We start from the raw sequence: 20,650 nt of genomic DNA, 5'->3' as shown, positions 1-20,650 counted from the left end.
CTAGGGTTTTGTGCCTACCAAACCCAACTATAAAATAAGAAAAATGCAAGAGGTACAAACTATCTTACAAATTTTTTTACAAGTTACTAATGTGATGAGTGATTATTAATAAGTGAAAAAAATAATGTCAATAGTAGGCCCAAAGGAGAACTAGTAAAAGTTGACCACATCAACAGTTTGTAAAAATATTGTAAAATTGTTTGTGGCTATAGCATTACTCGTTAAAGAAACCCTAGGGATCGTGAACAAATACTTTTCAAGAGCTTTTTATTGCATCTAGCTCTAGAATACAATCGAATCTTCTCATTAACTCCTCAAATGTGAAAAGGATAATCACAATTACAAATCAAACTTCAGGGCACCAATCTTTCATAAACCAAGCTAACAGGTCCAAAAGCACTTGAATATTAGCTGCCCTAGCCATTTAGGCTTGAATTATTTAATTACAGCTCCACACAAAAGCACAACACAAATGAACAACATAAATATATAAACAACTTGCTTCTAAAGCCACCTTGTTGACTTGACTTATAGCAATCTGGCTGATTCAAGATTATTAAGACTCCGGCCGTCTTTCAGATGCAATATTTTATCTTCGATTATTAATGATCAGAAAAATGAAATTTAACAGAAGAATCACTTGACATTGTTTCTTCTTGACATCCATGGTGTTGAGTAGAGCCTTGTCTATAAGCATTTTTGCACCTATGAATTGAGTATAGAGCTTCGAGAAAAGGACAAAACTTCAGAGAGGAGAGAAAGGGAGCTTTATTGTTCACCGTGATGACCTTTTGCCATTCTGCTTCTGGATCTTGCTCAATAGCAACCTGCGTCAGAATGTCAGACATGGCCATTTGAGGTGCATCCTTGCCTACAATTCACCAGTATAGACAACTCTTCTCCAATAGGTACTGCATAAGTTTTACAAATGAGGTTATTGATTAAAGACAAAGGGGAGAAAACGGAAAAAACATACTTATCAGTTGAGCTTGAGAAATGAAAAGTTTCAACTATAGGTTAATTATGGCAAATCCAGCTGAAATTTTGTTCTTTTGATTATGATTTTATCTATGGACAATAATGGGAAAATTTCTCTTCTAATGCCCTTTTCTAGAAAAGAACAATTATACTTGCAATGTTTAAGCTCTTGTAACGTCCATCCATCCCAAGATCAATCTGGTGTTTGATTCCACACCCATGAATTCTAGCAATTTCTCAAATAGTACAACATATTGAAAAATTTAGCAAGCTCTTCTGTATGCTGGATATAAGACAAGTATTTCAATGAAACATTCTATGCAACGCAATTATTTATATGAACATTATGTATTGGACTAGACCTCTAATCCCCTGTAAATTGAAACTCATTCACTACGAATTTAAACTCACATAAACACAGCAGAATGACATTGAACAATATTTAGGGTAATAATATCAAAATTCTTAATGATGATTACATAATTATATTGTTCTACTTCTTAGATAATATGAAAAAGCTAACAGAAGAGCACATTATGAGAAAAATAAGAATAAAAATACATACCAGTCAAGATGAGATATGCAGTGCCAGTCTACCACAACCCAGAGTTTATTTCGTTCATGTACTTTGAAAATAAGTTCCTGATTGTGCAGGAAGGCTGAAGCCACGAACTCAGCAGATTCCATAAGCAATTGAACTGCAAAAGAGACATGATAACTAAACAACAAAGGTCTTCAACTCATAATGCACAGTCACCATCAATTTTGATGTTTTGAAACAATAGCAAACAATTTTTATTTTTATTTTTTAGATTTCTTTGCAACTACCAAATGTTGTTGTTCTCAAAAAAAAAAAAAATTGTTGGTTGGCAAATGAAACTTATTTTTCATCCTAACAGTTCGAAAAAATACATTTCACGGTAAAAAAAAACACCCAAAAAAAAAAAACCAAATAAAATACAAATAGAATTGAAGCAAATGAGAGTTGCAATTTCAATTTGAAGGTATTATTACATGCTAAATACAAAAAAAGTCAATGATAAAAGTATATATCCTTTTTTTAACTTCAATTCTCCTACCAAGAACACTGATGCTACAACTGCTTGGGAATTTTAATATAATAGAGGCCATGTACCTTCCTGATGATGGGCAGAAAACAGAGGACATAAAGGCTACAGATGATGAAATTGGAGGCCAATCTTTCAAATCATCATCACTATAAAACTCACCACTATAGTGGACAACACCATTATGCATGCTTGTAAGTTCTGTCATGAGTTGCTTTACTATGTTAAATACCCTTGTCTATGATTTGAATCATAGTATCATACCAACAGATTAATGCGGCAAAAGAAAGACAAAAGAAACCAAAAAATTGCGTGTCGAATAAAGAACCTAATACAGAATCAGCTCAATATTTGAATTACTTTGAGAACATTTGGTCACTGGACATATTAGTATGTAAAGTGGTCAGACTTACTTCCTAGGCAGTTCAGAATCCTTGCTTGCATCTCCAATTGTTTGCTGAACTTCCTTTTTCTGTCCTCAAAGTTCCCACGTAAAGTGTGGATCGTTTCCTATGGCTGGGATAGCACTCCCTTCTAAACTACTCTTCCATTATGCTTTTCTAGAAAAGAGCAAAGACACTTGCAATGTGTAAGCTCTTTTAAACTGCATTTGGAGATCAATTTAAGGATTTTATTCCCCACCTACCAATTCTAGCAAATTCACAATAAGTACACCATTCTGAATAATATACAAAATATTGTGTGTACTGGATGTAAGCCCATTATTGTAATGTAACATTGTATAGAATTGAGCCGAAAGGCAAACTGGTATTATTTGACAAAATTTTACTAATTGTGTGAGATTGAGATAAATCAATTCATGATGTCTAAAAAAGAAGAGCTAGATATTCTTAAATTGACAAAACAATATGGAAAAGGGAAGCTTTGACTAGACCTCTTAATCCCCTGTAATTTGCAACTTGTTGACTATGTTTTAAAACTTAGATAACCACATGGTGGAATGATGTTTGAACAATTGTTTTTCTTACCTATCAAAAAAAAATGTTTAAACAATTTTATGGTAATAATATAGATATTCGAAAAAGTGATTACAAACACATACAGATCTATTGTTCTACATCTTAGATAACATAAAAAAATATAAAAAAAGAAATGAGAAAAAAGTATAAAAATGCAAACCTCGAATGTAAGCCCGATGATGAGGAGAAAACAGAGGACATTAAAGCTGAAACAGATGAAATTGGAGGCCAATCGTTCAGATCATCATCACTGTAGAACACCACACTGGAGAACACAACACCATTCCCCATGCTTATAACTTCAACCACGGGCTGCGCCTAGCTTAATTAGCTTCATCTGTGATTTATATGATCAGTGACAACCATATCAATAGATTAAGGTAGAGAAAGATAGAATAAACTAAATTGTTGCATGCCAGATAGAGAACCTATTAAGGCATTAGAGCAATATTTTAAGGACAAATTTGGGAAATTTGTTCCTTGGAAATATTTCTTTGTAAAACAGGAAAACTTGCTTCCAAGGCAGTTCAAAATCATTGCTCGCATCCCCAAGTTGTCGCTGAACATCCCTTCTCTGTGCTCAGGGTCTGGTGGCTGGGATTCAGGGATTATACAAGCATTACTAAACTAAAGAATTTCGCAATGAAAACCATAATGTTTTTAATGATGAGAATAATATACTTTTAATCACAATGGACAATAATGATAATGATCTAAAGTAAATATAAGGCCTAGAGGCCTAACCTCTATTTCAAGGAGATATAACACGTTAAGAGGAATTTCAAAGCCTAAGCATTAAACTAGGGATGAGCATCATGAGCCATACACGAGCAATCCAAAGAGTGCTTAGCAATGCCTTCTCTTTCCTTCTTCTTTTTCATAAATTTTGGGTGACTAGTTGTACAGACTATTTCCAACAGCAGAATGTCAACTCCTACAGTGGACTTCACTACTATGCATTAGATGTTGAAGACCCGCTTACAAACATTAGAATCAACAAACAGCAGCAATTTATTCAACTCCTATGCAAGATGAGGAGCATAAAAATAAGTATATAACCCAAAAAGTATAATTCCAATTCCTACAACAAAACAGAGCTATCAAAGACTTTATGCAAAGGAGAAGTAACAAAAAGTATAGATTTAATAATCAAGCAAACAAAACTAAGAAAAATATAACATCTACCATATCAGGGTTTTCTCTCTAAGATAGATCTTGTGTCTGTGTCCAATACTTAAAATAAAAATCACAAGCATATCTTGATTATTAGTTCCAAAGGGATTGTGATGGTTACTTAATCCAACAAATGAAGCCAAAAGTATTTGTAACATCTGCATATCTACTGGTGGTCGCTTCTCATACTTTGCACTCTCCCATGCCTATGAAACATTTAAGCCTCTGAAAAAAGGCAAAAAGCACAAAATATTTACTTAGGAACTTGATAGATAACAAGTACATAACCCTAAAACATCAAGACCAGATGATTAATAATTATAGGTTTGAGCAGTGAGGGCACCCCGCTTTCTTCTTTAAAAAAAATTATCACCAGTTGAATGAAAAAAGGTTCAAGAACTAATTGATAAATGGAAGAATGAGTACAGTTACAAAAAAATTAAATAGTTTGCCTTTCATATGTCACCATTTAAGATGGACTACTATAGAAAACCAGATCACAGGTTAAGCCTGTTTGTAGCATCTTTGAATGGATAACAGGGCCTTTTTATAAGCATTGGGGTTTTTGTACTTGAAGCCTTTCCCATTACTCCTCTATCTGTGAATTATCTTTTTAACTCACTACCTACCTATCTTAGTTTTGAGTTTGCATAACGTTTACAATGAATGAGGCCAAATGAGAACAAAACATTTTGCATGATGTTCTAAATGAATAAGACCAAAACATTCTTGCAATTTGGAAATAAAAGTTATTGATCATGGATTAAAAAGCAAATGCAATAGCATCAAAAGAACATAAAGTTACCTACATGTGAATTAGAATTGAACAGCCCAAAGAAAACAATTGTAATATGGCCGCGTTACCTTCTTCTTCTTCTTCTGTTTTTGAACAGATTAGTTACTAATTGGGGTCTGTCCATTTTTGAATGTCATTACAAATTTGGGCAACTGCTGATGGGAAAAAGCAAAAGAGGCATTTGTCAGCTCATCCCCTCCGCTCCTGGTGGTAACATTCCATTCTCCCACACACTCTACACACCATTGTACTAGATCTCCAAAATCTGTAACACTAAGCCAAGAAAATTAGCACGCTAGATTTCATACCCTAAAAAATAAAAGTAGAAATTACATAAGTTGAAAATTGGTCAATTAGCTAGCTCACCTTTCATCAGCCACCATACAATATGGATTACTCAAGAGATGGCCATGATACACTTCCTTGCTGCAGAATGAACTGATAAAGGAGTATCTTCTATAGTGCTTTCCAAAATGTGCATCCATGACTGACACCTAGCTTCGTCATAAAGTGTACTTCCCCAAATCTGATGTTTGGTTTAAATAAGGCCAAAATAAAATTAGATATTCAGCATGAGGTTTTTATAGATGGAGAAGATTATAAGTAAAAAAATGAAATACTTCAAACTCTAAGACAAGAAATAAGTATACAATATTACTTTATAAATAGATAACTAGCAAGTATCTAACCCTATAGCTTTAAAACTTGATAACTACCAAAAATATTTTTAAGCTTTGAATGCCCCTCTCTCTTCTTTATAGTAGTATTACTCAAAGAATTGTTATACCCAATGCACAAAACTCATGCTTTTGCCCTAACAACACATGGTTTGGGTGGAGGGCACTTACCATTGCGCCATGGTTTGACTTCTAGTATTACTCATAGAATGAAGAAATAATAATTTTCTAGCATTGATAAACAAAGATAAAAGATTATGTACAAATGTTACTAGCATCTTTGAAGTCATAACAGAGCTTTCTACAAAAAGCACTATGATATGATGTTAAGATTGAGAAATATTTTACAAGATGTCTAGACTAAAGGAGAGCAAAAAATTCCTAGGGCATTATTAGGTTAAAAAAATAATAATAATTGACCATGGAACAAAATACAAATGAGGAAAAAAATTAGAAAAAAAAAAATAGAAAGAACAGAGTAACATATCCAAGAAATAAAATTTAAGTGCCTAGATCAAGGAAGTTTGGACTGGTCCTATCTTCTCCTCTCCACTTATTACAGTGCCCTTTTCGAAATGAGCAACTATGGATTGCAACAAATAGCAAGTATTTATCAAATTTTCCCACTCTTCCCCCATCTTCATTAACAAGAAACACAACACCAAGACTAGAAATCTATGTTCATCCAGATTCAAGTTTTTAAAGTTGTAACATCAAAGCCTGAAGATTAGCAACTATACATTCAAGCTCTCAAAATTAAGGATAGAAGGTTGCATAAGTTGTAGATTAGCAACTATAAATTCAGTCTCGGTTCTTTTTTTAAAAAAATAAAAAAAATTATTCCTTAACATTCACACATTCTGGTCCTACTAGATAGAATCATTGGTGATATCATCATGAAAATGTCTCCCCACGCCTCTATCAATTGTTTTCAGGTCTGAGTACCTCATTTCTGTTTTCTTAGCTGCTTCTTGAAGTGCAGCTTTGACAAGCCTCCTGGCAATTCCCTAGATTGCAAAGCAAGGGAAAGGTCAATGAAAGTCATTGTTTTGAAACAACAATTTTTCACTAGTGATACTAGGACCCTTTCATATAGGATTATGACAGTAGTTAATTTGCAATATAGACAATGAAATCTTACATAACGTGGGTAATTAACAACAATGTTGACAGCCTCCTGGTTACTGAGATGCTCCCATAGACCATCAGAAGCAAATATGAGAAATTGATCTTCAGGGTGTAGTTTGTGTACTGAAATCAATGGCTCTGAACTAAGGACCAGTTTGAGGAAAGGTTTGGGCAGCCTAAATCTAGGCAGTAGAGGCTCTCTGTTGAACTCTGCCTTCTTCAAATATGCATCACCAATGGATCTTGAAACCTGCAATCGAAATTAGAAGCTCTTTTAACAACGGTAATTCATACTTTTTTTAAGTCACCCGCATCTTTAATAATCTCAGTATGCACTTTACTGTTGCAGTGTTGCTTCTTGCTCAATCATGATGAGTATGAGTGCTCATGCAGTGCCAAAATATTGGTCTGAGATATAATAAGTGCCACAAAGACCTGAGATATACTGTCTAAGCTTCAAAATGGAAACATTTTTTTAAATTTTTTTTACAAGGCTTGATGAATCATAAAGCATTCATCGCATAAAAGCTAAAATTTGTGAAGATGGAACCCTAAGCTAAAAATTATATAAGCGAAGGTAAAAACTAAAAAATGAAGCTTGGAGAATCATGATTCATAAGTAACTGTCTGACAAAGGAAAAAGAAAATTCATTTAAAAAAAATAAAAATCCAAGACCTGTATGAGGCCTTTCACACGCCAAATTTTGTGCTTCAACACCACAATCTGTGAATCATGGTGATGCAATGACTGAAGTTCCGCCCTCACTGATTCCATATTTGCATTGTGCTCTGTGGATAGTTGAATAGCTGTGACTTCCCTAGTGCCTCTTTCTGCTCGGCCAAAAACCACCCGAGAATCTCCAACACTTGCAATCCGTAAAGTCCATTGCATATTATTCCCACCAAGCAACATGATCCAGCAGAAGCAATCTGTGGCTTACTAAGCCATTGCTTATTAACAAGGGAGGGAAAGCTTTCTTCAGTTGGTAAGAAAGCCTTTTCGATGACATTTTCTGATATGCCCTGATGTTCAGTTGCATATCCTGCATCACAAGAGCAGAAAGTATATGACATCTAGCTCTATTTACAAAATCATTAAATGAAACAACCGGATTCCTGTTGGAACTAATTAATAGTAGCAATTATTAGAGAGTGATAGGGAGTGCTATGCAGAGATGCATGGTTGTATATCAAGAAGTTTAACATTAAACCCACCATTCTTCATGCTGTTTTCAACTAAGAGTTATTCTTCATGGAATGAATGTAAAGGTTCACTTAAGGTAGCATAGTTGTAGGAATGTGCATGAAACAGATAATGGGGAATTTCTCCAAATATTATCTTTTTATTTACTGTTCTACACTAGACCATAAGTATGTTAACTACTTTCTCTATCTTCTACTAGTAGTTGATTTCACTAGCCGTTCAGGGATAATAACACGTCCAACTACCCAGGTTTGTGCAAGGTTGCCAACTAACTATTTGTACATACAGAGCCATCACTAACAATTATTGAAACCAAGTCTTTAATAAACTTGAATATATAGCCATGCATTAAAGATGATAACATACTTTTAAGATTGCAAAAAAGTTTGTCATTGACAAAACGTGAAGCCTCAGTTCCTCCTTGACCATCATACACCCCAACGAAGGTCCCCTGAGGACCTGAGTCTGTCCAACTCAATGGTCCTACTAGATAGAATCATTGGTGATGGTGTCGTTGTGAGTTTGGCCTAAATTTGACAAAGTTGCTAGTAATTTCTTTGGTGGGAGTTTTTGAGAGATAATTAAAATAATAAATTGATGTTTCAGCCAAATGACAGAAGTAGCAGAAGAGAAAGAAGTTACCATTTATTGGTCCAGACTTGCTCACACACAGATTTCAAGATTTCATCTACACATGCCTTTAAGAAAACCATTGCTGACAGTGTCGTTGTGATTTTTGCCAGAATTTGATAAAAATACGGAAGGTCATTTTTTGTTTACCTGAAATCAAGAAAATGAGCAAAGACCCATATAAATATTAAACCGCAAATGAAATAGAAAGAGGTAGGCAATTAATTTTGAGTTGTTTACTTTTAAATGCAAATAAGTTAAAATTTGGTGACTCTGTTCATTTGATTAGTCTATCTAAAATTCCAAACTTTAATTTTTTTTAAATTATTTGTGAAATTTTAGTAAACCCATCAAGCAATTTTGGATACATCACAATATAGCTCTGAATCTAAGCAACAACAATAAACCGCGGTAATTCAAATTTATGTTAAATTTCATAAATCTACGCAGTTAGTAATTTATTTTCCATGGGAATTTTAACCAGAAAATGAGAATACTTAATTGATAGTATTTGTTTTCAAAATAAAGAAGAAGCAGAACAAGTTACCGTATCAACGCGGATTAAGAACAAAATCAGTAAAAGTTGATGATTGAGATGTGAGAAATGTTGTGCCAGTCCTCTCCTGTCTCCCTTCGGCAACGTTTCTGGATAATTGGACAGTCTTTGATATAGCTAGGGGAGGTAATAGTCCCTAAAGAAAACCATGAGTTATTTGAGATTCGTGTACCGAAATCAAGAAAATGAGCAAGACCCATATAAATATTAAACCGCAAATGAAATAGAAAGAGGTAGGCATTTGAATTTAGTTGTTTACTTTTAAATGCAAATGAGTTAATATTTGGTGACTCTGTTCATCTGATTAGTCTATCTAAAATTCCAGCCTTTTATTTTTTTTTTTAAATTATTTGCGAAATTTTAGTAAACCCATCAAGCAATTTTGGATACATCACAATATAGCTGAATCTAAGCAACAACAATAAACCGTGCTAATTCAAATTTATGTGAATATGTTAAATTTCATAAATCTACGCTGTTAGTAATTTACTTTCTGCGGGAATTTAAACCAGAAAATGAGCATATTTAATTGATAGTATTTGTTTTCAAAATAAAAGAAGAAGAAGCAGAACTAGTTACCGTAATTTGATGATTGGGATGTGAGAAATGTTGCGCCAATCCTCTCCTGTCTCTCTTTTGCAACGTTTCGTGATAATTGGACAGCGATAGATCTCCAATTCCTTCAATGGAGTTGTACGCAGGAAATCCGGCAACGACTTTAACTTTCCGCATAATAGAATTGTCAACTTTTGAAGACGTGGCATTATAGTAATACAGTCTTCGTCTTCTTTTCCTCCTTCTCTCGTTCCTCCAATCCATTCTTCCCACTGGCCCAAGCAACTGAATTTGAGATATTTCAAATTTGGGAATATTTTTATGTCTTCTTTCTTGTTTTCAGATTCTATTCCCAAAAATTCAACTCCCACTTTTTTCAAACTCCTCGCAAACGATATAATTAATGATTCGAGGCACGGAATCTTCCCCAAAGGAGGCAAACTCATTAACTCTAAGGCGAAAAGGAGATGAAGCTCTTTCAAATTGGTCAAAGACGCCAACAACCTAGGAGACATTGTGGTGCCCAAGTAATTCCAAATGTCTAACTTCTCCAAGTCTTGAGGTAGCTCTAACGCATTTAAAATTAATACGTTACTCTCAATTCTTCTATCATTCGGAGCAATGGTAGGCCTCAGAATTGGCCCTTCATTAAAATATAGAGTCAAATAACGAAGGTGGATCAAATTTTTTAATTCTTCAAATTTACATCCTTTGCAATACTCATCATTTATGACGCTACTTAATGTTTTAAGAGAAGTCAATCTTCCAATTTCTCTTGGAATAACTAAATAATCTCCAGTAAGAAGTCTTAAATTAATTAATTTACCTATCCCCTGCGGTAATATTATAGGCTGAGCAGGACCAACTTGCCCAAGCCTCAAAAATTGTAAATTGCATAGATTGCCCATAGTTTCAGGCAATACACATTTGCCAAAAGAAAAAGCCTGTTTACAAAAATGAACATCGAGATACCTTAGATGTATTAAATTTCCTATTGTATCTGGAAGTTTCATTGTGGAATTCAAAGTTAATACCCGTAAACGGCTAAAATTTTGGACTAAATTGGACATGTTATAATCACTCTGACTAAAAAAGATGACAGTGCGTAAATTTTTGGATCTATCAGTAGATGGAGGAAATTGGGATCCGGTTGAATATCCCAAATGCCGAGCTTTAGTAATTGACTGTGCAAAGTCATGCACTATATCATGCATTTTGTAACTTGTGAACTTTTCATATTTCTCGTATTCTTGGAAGAAATTGCGTATGGCTAAATTTTCAAAGTATTCTTGTGCCATGATTTCCACCTCCACATTTCCCTTCAACTCGACAAATCCGTGTGCTATCCACATGTATACCAAATCTTGAACACTAAAAACATGATCTTTCGGAAAGACAGCACAATATAAGAAACACCGTTTCAGTGGTGACGACAAATCATAATAACTCAGTAACAACGGTGCAAAAAGACCTCTCTCAACATCTTCTAATTCCCACAAATTGTTATTCAAAACATTCCTCCATTCTTCTCTACTTTTCTTAAAGCGCATGAGACTCCCTAGAGTCTTTGCAGCAAGGGGCAAACCTTTGCACTTCTTTGATATTTGTCTGCCAAAGTCTTCTAGTTGCTCACGTTGCTGAGGATCCTTGTCAAAAAATGCTATTTTACTAAACAACAACCAACAATCTTCCTCAGACAATTCGTTCAACTTGATCGTATTTGCACTTTCCATCATCTTTGCAACTTGGTCTTTACGTGTGGTGACTAGAATTCTACTACTTTGGGAACCACAATTTTTTAGTGCATCTCTGAATGGCTTCCACTTTGCATAGTCTTCGGTCCACACATCATCAAAGACAAGAAAAACCTTCTTTCCCTGAACTTTATCACAAAATCTATCCAATAGGCTTTGCAATGCAGTCAAGTTGGGGGATTGACGTTCAACAGATTCAAGGCTTTCTTTGCCAACCTTGCATTGACGTTCAACAGATTCAAGGATTTCTTTGCCAACCTTGCACTGATCGAAAGGATCCGAAACACAAACCCACACTTTTATCTCAAAATGGGCTTGCACCTTCTGATCATTGTAGGCTAATTGGGCAATAGTAGTTTTTCCAATACCACCCATGCCCACCAAAGAGATGACATTGGGGTGTTTTTCTTTTTCAGTACCCTTGCCCAATAGAATGCTCACCAGATCTTTCTTAACCTTATCACGACCAAGAATTTCAGACACATCAACATAAGAAGTAGTCTTTGGCCTCTCAACTACTTCTTCAATGGCCCTACTCAATTCAAACCCGCACATCTCCTTCTCTTTGTTAATCTCATCTAATTTTTCGTTAAGGTCTTTTATCTCACGAGCGATATCACGACGCTGAAAAAGATTAGGAACTGAGAAATTGAAGTTGGGGGTGATGGACCATACCTTCCTCTTCTTAGCAGTACTAGTTTCAGCTTCTTCTTCTTCTACAAATTCTTTTTGTTGTTTCTCAATCTCTGCTTTCATCATGACAGTCTTCCACTCATCCAACACGTTGTCGATCTCGTCCGATACGCCTTCGAGCTTATCTACCCAAAGCTTCACAGCTTCCTCCGTCAGCTGCCTCTTCTCAGCATCATTGAGCACTGCCTGAATGGTACGGAATTTGGTTTGAAGCTTTTGGACTTCTTCCTTCACAGTTACAGTCAACTTGAACTCCGAAGAAATTAAAGAACCAAGCCGCTCCACGATTGCAGAAAGTAGAGCACCAGCCATACTTTGGAAATGGAATTTTTCTGGATAACACAAGACAATAGAAGAGTCTGTGAAAGAGTACGTAGGTAGATGGTGAAATGGTTGATTATTGAGGAGAAACGAAATAGCAAATACTCTAGCTGATCAAAGTGCATGCAATAATGAAGTTGAGGGCCCACGTGTTGATATCGACATCACCAGTTTACATTCAAATTCATTCTATAATCTAAAAAGCAGAGCCAGCTAAATTGAAATCTACTCTTTAATCTTAAAAGTAGAGCCAGCTCTCTCATCAACGAAGTATGGTCCTCAGGCACGCTAGAATCCACTCTATAATCTAAAAAGCAGAGCCAGCTCAACTTGAGTTTATTTTATAATCTAGCTATTTATGTACGGCTGAGATTAATAGCGCAAAAAGCTACTTTTTAATCTAGACTATTGATTAATAAAAAGTGAGAAATAAAAGGCCAAAAGCAAAATTTAAAAAAAAAAAAACCGGATCCAAATCCAGCTCCCATCAACGAAGTCTAGACACGCTGGAATCCACCAGTTTTCTACATCCCGGAACGTTCACACTGGAATCCACTCTATTCTCTAAAAGGCAGACCTAGCTCAACTAAAATTCACCCTATAATCTCAAAAGAATAGCCAGCTCTCAAAAGCAGAGCTAATTCACACTGATCTATTTATATTCTCTTTAATCCATCCCAACGCACAAGGTGAAGTGAATTATTCCGCCAATTTACAAATTAAACTTTTTAAAATTTTCTGTCTACCAAAAAAAAAAATCAAATTTCTAGTCCCAATAGAGTGTCGACCAAGATGAAAAGAAAAAGAAAAATAAAAAGAAAAAGTAAAGGGAAATATTTCATTAAGAGAAATCCTTTAAATTATATATATAAAAAATATTATTTAATATAAATTAAAAAATACAATAATTAAATTACATATTTTTTTATACTTTTGACACACATACAATTTTGTTTAATTTGAATGTTATTTATCACTGAATTAATAAATTTATTTTTTATAAAAAAATTGAAATTTAATTTTTATTTTCTTAAAATTTTACAAATACAAAAAATATAATAAAAATATACAATTCAATAATTAAATTTTTAAAATTTACGTATAATAAAAAGACACAAATGGAATTTGAAGAATTTTTTACTAATGGTAAAAATTTGTATGAATTTAAATTAATCTATTATTATTTATTTTTCTAAAAATTATACGTTATTTATTATCATACATGCTGTGCTATACACTATAATATACCCTTTTTCTCACGACATGATTTCAATTATAAAGCGGTGTTGTTGTCCGACTTGTCCTAGGAAGGTCACCTGCTGGTTTGGTTGGTCACTTGGCCCAGATAATATAACTTTGCTTTTATGTGTCACTCACTAGCTCTTTTTTAGCCTAATAATATATTTGCCTTTTTTGCTTAACGAGTGAATGGATAGGAAGTTTGATGGTCAAACAGTTCAGGACAATCTTTTCTTCAAAAGGTGCTTGTTAGTACCATGGCAAGAAGTAAAGCTTTATGGTTTTTTAAAATTGTGGATTTATAATACATAAATGGTGTGAATTGTACAATATTCATGTTAGAAATATTATAGTTCGAGAGGCTCAATACCACTATAGGTTTATATACTTGTAAAACAAATGTATTAATTCTAAGCTTTATTTATGATTAGCTGATTAGTCTAGAATTTTCTAGCACACGCAAGATGAAGCGATAAATGTTTTTTTGTTGCGGATATAAGCTGTCAAACCGAACCATATTAAACTCTTAGCTATAATAATTCTTTAAAACTACTACTACTAAAAAAAAGTTTGGCAATTTCAGCTAAACTATTTTTTATCATTGTAGAGCACTTTTAACCCTTTCAAAAGCATGACCAAATAGGCAGAATATCTTTCACAATGGTAAATTGTGACTGAAATAAATCACCCTCATATAATACTAGCACTTGTAGTTAAATTTTTGCATATAAAAAAAAGAAAAAAAAAAAGTGAAATTGAATATTTTTTCCATGTCAGCAAGGTTTGAATTATGTCACCAAATCAACCTCCACATGTGCACACCTAGGAATCCTAACTCACGTATTTGTCCCCATAAAAACCGGTCGATTTGTCTCACTTCTCAAAGTCAGTATCAAAGCACAGTTTGACTTCACCCTATAGGGGGTGTGTTCATTTGGGATGAAAAGATGGAGAATGAAAAATAGAGAGAAAAAAAGAATGAAAAATGTTATTTTTTACCGTTTAGTTAGAGAAGGAAAATAGAATATAAAGTATGAAGGGTTTTTTACTAAGACTGCGTATGGTTAGGTGTTTGATAATATTTTAAAAAATATTTTGAAAAATATTTTCAGGTGTTTGGTTGTGATCTTGAAAATATTATAAAAAATGCATTTTCTATTTGTTCCTCACATTCTCTCAACTTCTAAACAAATGTCATTTCCCGAGAACAACAAAACCCAGAAAAAAAAAAAACTCATCAATCAATACAGCACAACAAAACCCAAAAATATAAAAAAGCTCATCATCAATTTTTCTCAATCCAAAACAACAAAACCCAAATCCGGTCAGAGAAGAACGAAGACAGAGAGAAAGAGACAGGCGACTAGTGACGGCGTAGGGGAGATCGCGCCGGTGCGGCGATGGCGAAGGCGAGATCGCGCTGGCACAGCGATGGCAAAGGCGAGATCCCGCGGCAATGGAGATGGCTAAGGGGAGATCGCGCCAGCGCGGCGATGGCGATGGCAAAGGCGCGATCTCGCCAGCGCTGGTTGAGGCGCGATCTCACTCTTTCTACTCTCTCTCTCTCTCTCTCTCTCTCTTCGTGCTCTGTGTCTTTATTTTCTGGAAAATTTCAATTTGAAGGTAAAATAGAGATGGAAAATGTTTTACGAGTGGGGAGGGATTATTTTCCGGTCAATGTTTCTAATTTTCCGTATGACCAAAATTTCAAGTGTTACCAAACACCCGCAAACGTGAAAAATATTTTCTGAAAGTAGTTTACCGTCGAACCAAACGCAGCCTAATTGTGAAAATTTGTATGGTTTAAAATTAATTTTTTACTATATATTTGTCTCAGAATTATACATTATTTAAATTAATTGTTTACTATTTATTTTAAATTAATTTGTATGGTTTTAAATTAATTGTCTACTATTTGGAAATGGAAATTTGCTGGATAAAACAAGACAACAGAAGAGTCGGTGAAAGAGTAGTGAAACGGTTGATTACTGAAGAGAAACCAAATAGCAAATAGTCTAGCTGCTTAAAGTGCTAGCAATAATGAAGTTGAGGGCCCACGTTTTGATATCTCAAAAGCAAGGTCATCTCTGGTCAATCAAATGAATAAGTCCACACTGTAAATCACTGGTTTACACTGTAATACGCTCTATAAAAAGTAAAGCCAGCTGTCATCAACTAATTGTAAAATTGGTCGGAATTATTTTTATTAATTTATTTTATAATTTAACTTATTTTTATTATTATTTATAAATTTTATTACATTTTTTAAAATTATTTATAAGTTTTATTATATTATATTATTTTAACTAATTTTTACTTTTATTTATAATATTTTAAGTAAAAATATTTAATTTTATCAAAATATGTAAATTTCTAAGAAGACACTAAGCCCAGTACCACATTTAATTTCACAATTTTATAACGTGACAATCGGTGAAATCATAATCCACGTACACCCACATCACTTATAAGACTTTCACCAAAATAATTGAAGCCCCACCTAACCAATAAGTGAAAAAAGCAATGGAACCCACTATCTCAAAAGCCTGAGGACTGAGGGCCTACTTTAGTCAATGGAGTCCACGCGTGGGCCGCATTATCAGTCCACAATTCACGCTCACGCTCACACTGATCCAAGCTTTTCATCAACCCACCAACAAGTAATATGAATTTCCACACTTTTACACTCACCCTAAGGCATGGGACCCTAGCGAAAAGACATAAGTTTAAAACCCTATAATGGAAATACCATTAATTTCTTGTCGGTAAGAAAAACTTGGGAGATCCATTTATTTTTCACAGTTGAGATTTTAAAATTTTCCTCCACTTATAGTCTTCCATCATTAATGGGAAATTTTCTCTTTTCTGACCCTAATAAAAGAAAAGAACTATAAATTATTTTTATTCCGCCAATTATATCATTTAATCATTATTTAGAGTTTGGAGTTATGAAAACATAAACCTAAAACTAGACCAAACACTTCTAAATTTAATGGGCTCCAGGTTTTTTTAGTTTTTGAGGGATGAATTTTGAGTTACATCATTAAAAACAACTCAAATCACACACTTTCTAGTTATCTTTACAACAATTTTGCCAACTTTTAATCATTGAAAAAAACTCAAACCAAACACTTTCTGGTTTTTACTGCAACAATTTTGCAGACTTTTAATTGAAATATGTTTGAGTGATGTTGTTTGAAGATTTTTGATATATGTGTGAGTGAAAAAGTGTAAAAATGTATGTAATGTTATTTAAAATAAAAAAATGTGTGTTAGAACTTAGATACCAAACAAGGCCTAAAAGTTTGACAAAAAGATTCTTGGTTTCCATCAAAGCTTTTGAGATTCTGCAATATGAAAGTCTGTCGATATGATTCTTAGAAAGTTTAAAAAGTTACTTCCATAGCATTGTTGCAATGTAAAAAGTGTAACTGGCACCTAGAAGGTTCAAAAAGTAATTGACCACAGTTCACACAGAAAGCAAGACTGTGCTAAGTCTCCTTTTCCTTGCAAATAATCAGAGGTTTCTTGGAAGAAAGCTGTTGCTCTCTAGAAGAACTCTACAAGTAGTTACGAATGAATAAACCAAGCCGCTCCAGGATAGCAGAAAATAGAGCAGCAGCCATACTTTGGAAATGGAAATTTGCTGTGAAAGAGTACTTAGGAAGATGGTGAAATGAATAAGGAGAACCCAAATAGCATAAAGTGCATGCAATAATGAAGTTGAGGGCCATGTTCTGATGTCTCAAAAGGAAAAGTCTGCATTGTAGATCACCAGTTCACACTGGAATCCACTCTATAATCTAAAAAGTAGAGCCAGCTCAACTGGAATCCACCTATAATCCACAAAGCTGAGTCAGCTGTTATCAACGAAGGATGAGTCTGGTTATTTCTTTTTCCTATTTAGTATACATGATTAATTTTGTTATTTAAGTTATTTGTGTCACCATTTATAACTTTTATTACAATTTTTTTAATACTATTTATAAATTTTATTATATTATTTTAATTCATTTTTATCTTTATAAACTGTTTTAACTCACTTTTATATTTATCTACTATTTTAACAAAATATATTCAGTTTTATCAAAATAAACCGATGTAAACAATTTTGAATTGTGTTTACTGGTAACAATTTTATTTAATTGTCTTTTTTATACCTATATTTTATTTTTTCAACTTTATAAATACTATTTATTTTTATTAATCTTTTAATATCAATCATCATTTTTTTGCTACTCACATCGCATCACAAGCGAATTATTTATACCACAAATGGTGCGACTATACGGCACCAGCATAACTTGTACCGGTAGCATAACTTCAAGTGAAGTGAATTTCTCCACTTATTTACAAAGTAATGAACTTTTTAAAGTTCTAGTAGTAGTGGAGTTTTCACCAAGATGAATTAGCAAAAGGAAAATGTTTCTTCACGGACTCTTCTAACTCTCTATCCTTTTATTAAATTTTAATAATTTATCTTTAGCTGTTTATACTCTTAACACCCAAAATTTTTTATTTAAATTGAATGTTATTTATCATTGAATCAATGAACATATTTTTTATGCAAAATTTTAAACCACATAAATTTAAGTTTTAAATATTTAATTGATAATATAGCTATTAATTTTTTATTTTCTTAAAATCTCACAAGAATGTAAGATATAATATTAACATTCAATGCAATCTAATAATTAAAATTTTAAAATTCATATATAATAAAAAATATATAGAGAAAGTTTGAAATGTTTTTCAATAATTATAAAAATTTGTTTGATTTTGAATACAGTAATATCAGTTCCTAATAACTCCTTAATTGCAAAGAAATAAAACTCATATAACTACCATCCATGGCTCTTATACTAGTATCTACCTAGAGAGAGCACAGAAGTAATATAGAAGCATAAACAATGATAAAATAGATGATAAAGAAGACAACAACAAAATAGATATATTCAAAATAAGTTAAAATGGAGTATGGAAAATGAAAACAGAAACTGTAAAATCTTACTTGAATAAAACTTCTGTCTTTTGATGAAAACTGAAATCTTCTGTCTTTGATGCAAACAATCTTCTGTTTTTCGGAGTCTATCATTTTAAAGACGAACTAAACCATGGTTAGTCTTCAAAAGTAACCCGAGTAGATAAAGTTAACTACCATCCATTGTAAAAATTTGTTTGATTTTGAATACAATAATATCAGTTCCTAGTAACTCCTTAATTGCAAAGAAATAAAACTCGTACAACTACCATCCATGGCTCTTATACCAGTATTTACAAAGTGAATTTCTCCACTTATTTACAATGCACAAGGTGAATTTCTCTCTTATTTACAAAATAATGAACAGCTTCAACCCACCGACAAGTAAAATGAATTCAAATCTTACACTGATGCATGGGACCCTAACTAAAAGACATTACAAGTAATGGAAATACCATTAATTTATTGTCGGTAAGAAAAACTGGGGTGATCTTGTTATTGTTCATAGTTGGGATTTTAAAATTTTCCTCCAATTATATTATTTCATCATTAATGGGAAATTTTCTCTTTTTCTTTCCCTAATAAATCAGTGATCCTCATTTGAAAAAGTCATCACCTCTTAGTAATGTTTATAGAGATAATAAGCCTAAATTCACGTATTCGAAAATGCAAAACATGCAAATTGTAAATTGAAGATTTGATCACTTACTCGTGAATTATAAGTTATAATAAATAATATCTTTGATTTGACACCACCTCCATGTATCTGACCCATTTCAACTCTAATTTATTTTAGGTTCAGAGAGGTGGGTGAGATGAGTTAAGGAGGTCGTATTGGAGTTGTAATGGCTCTAGAGAAAATCAGAAGAAGAGGTGGGTGGGATGAGTAAATGAGGTGGCTGGAGTTGTAATGGCTCTAGAGAAAAATCAGAGGGAGGGGTGGCTGTCTGTACTTTTAGAGAACCTGTGAAGCTGGAGGTAAACCCAAAAATAGAAAAAGCTTGCAACTGAGCTTGGATTTGACAAGTCACTGACTTGGGCCCCACATACTTGCATCTAATTAACATGCCACCCAAACTCATATCTTACAAATCGGAAACAGCCTCAGAACTGAACTCAGTTTCCGTTTTACTCACTCAAAATTTTGAGTTTGGAGTCATGAAAACATAACTCTAAAACTAGACTAAACAACTTTAAGGGTTGGATAGAATTTATTGTTAAAATTAAAAATTGAAAATTGAAAATATTATAACAAAATAATTTTTAAATGTGTGAATAGTGATGCATGATCCATTTTTAATACAAAATTGATGAAAAAGTACATAAACAGTGCGCATATAGTACCACACAGTGCGTGCACAGTACCGCATAGTATGCGCACTGCGCACATATCCCCTCTGCAGCAGAAACCCAAAAAATAAATAAATAAATAAATAAAAAAGAAAGCAAAACATGAACGCAGGAAATAATCTGAATCCAAACGCCCTCTAAGTTTAGTAGGCCCTACGTTTTTTAAGCTTGTTTTTTTTTTTTTTTTAAGAAATAAACAAACGTTATCATCACAATAAATTTGCCAACTTTCAATTAAAATATTAAGGGCTTATTTGGTGTTAGAGTTCAAACTCATATTTTTTACATTTTAAATAATTTTATACACTTTTTTACACATTTTATTTACTCATATCTATTTCAAAAAACTATAAAAATTCTATCTATCAAACAACCCCTAACAGTTTTACAAAAAAACTTTTGATTTCCAACAAAGCTTTTGAGATTTTACAATGTGAAAGTTTGACCGCAATAACCGCCGGTATGGTTCTTAGAAAGTTCAAAGAGTTATTTTCATAATATTGTTAGAGTAAACATTCGGTCGGCGTAAAATCATGGTTTTATGCCAGCTAATAAGAGGCTCTCATTA

The 20,650-nt window shown here is 33.3% G+C and overlaps 1 protein-coding gene, 1 long non-coding RNA gene and 1 pseudogene across 2 annotated transcripts; all 3 read right to left on the bottom strand.

The window, feature by feature from the left end:
* Nucleotides 1-253: 253 nt before the first annotated feature.
* On the bottom strand, nucleotides 254-4,312 carry LOC142627086 (uncharacterized). The gene is made up of 6 exons (XR_012842763.1): nucleotides 3,454-4,312; nucleotides 3,186-3,362; nucleotides 2,459-2,605; nucleotides 2,114-2,246; nucleotides 1,544-1,676; nucleotides 254-911 (listed from the first exon to the last, which is right to left on the bottom strand). It is a non-coding gene; the product is annotated as an uncharacterized LOC142627086 (long non-coding RNA).
* Nucleotides 4,313-7,706: 3,394 nt separating this feature from the next.
* Nucleotides 7,707-19,023, bottom strand: LOC142627084 (putative disease resistance protein RGA3). The gene is made up of 5 exons (XM_075800877.1): nucleotides 18,763-19,023; nucleotides 9,769-12,523; nucleotides 9,181-9,325; nucleotides 8,646-8,783; nucleotides 7,707-7,842 (listed from the first exon to the last, which is right to left on the bottom strand). Exons 2-3 carry the CDS (start codon nucleotides 12,501-12,503, stop codon nucleotides 9,307-9,309), a joined length of 2,754 nt encoding a protein of 917 aa, XP_075656992.1. The 5' UTR covers nucleotides 12,504-12,523; nucleotides 18,763-19,023; the 3' UTR covers nucleotides 7,707-7,842; nucleotides 8,646-8,783; nucleotides 9,181-9,306.
* Nucleotides 8,228-20,650, bottom strand: part of LOC142627083 (putative disease resistance protein RGA3) — a 46,062-nt pseudogene continuing 33,639 nt past the window's right edge.

This window comes from Castanea sativa, chromosome 3 (assembly GCF_040712315.1).
Source record: "Castanea sativa cultivar Marrone di Chiusa Pesio chromosome 3, ASM4071231v1".
Lineage (NCBI taxonomy): Eukaryota > Viridiplantae > Streptophyta > Magnoliopsida > Fagales > Fagaceae > Castanea > Castanea sativa.
Note: the sequence above shows the minus strand (reverse complement) of the source record. Positions and strands in the feature narration are given on the sequence as shown.

What these genes read in the sequence shown, in the direction of transcription:
- LOC142627084 (XM_075800877.1), bottom strand. Translation starts at nt 12,503, where the DNA reads ATGGCTGGTGCTCTACTTTCTGCAATCGTGGAGCGGCTTGGTTCTTTA.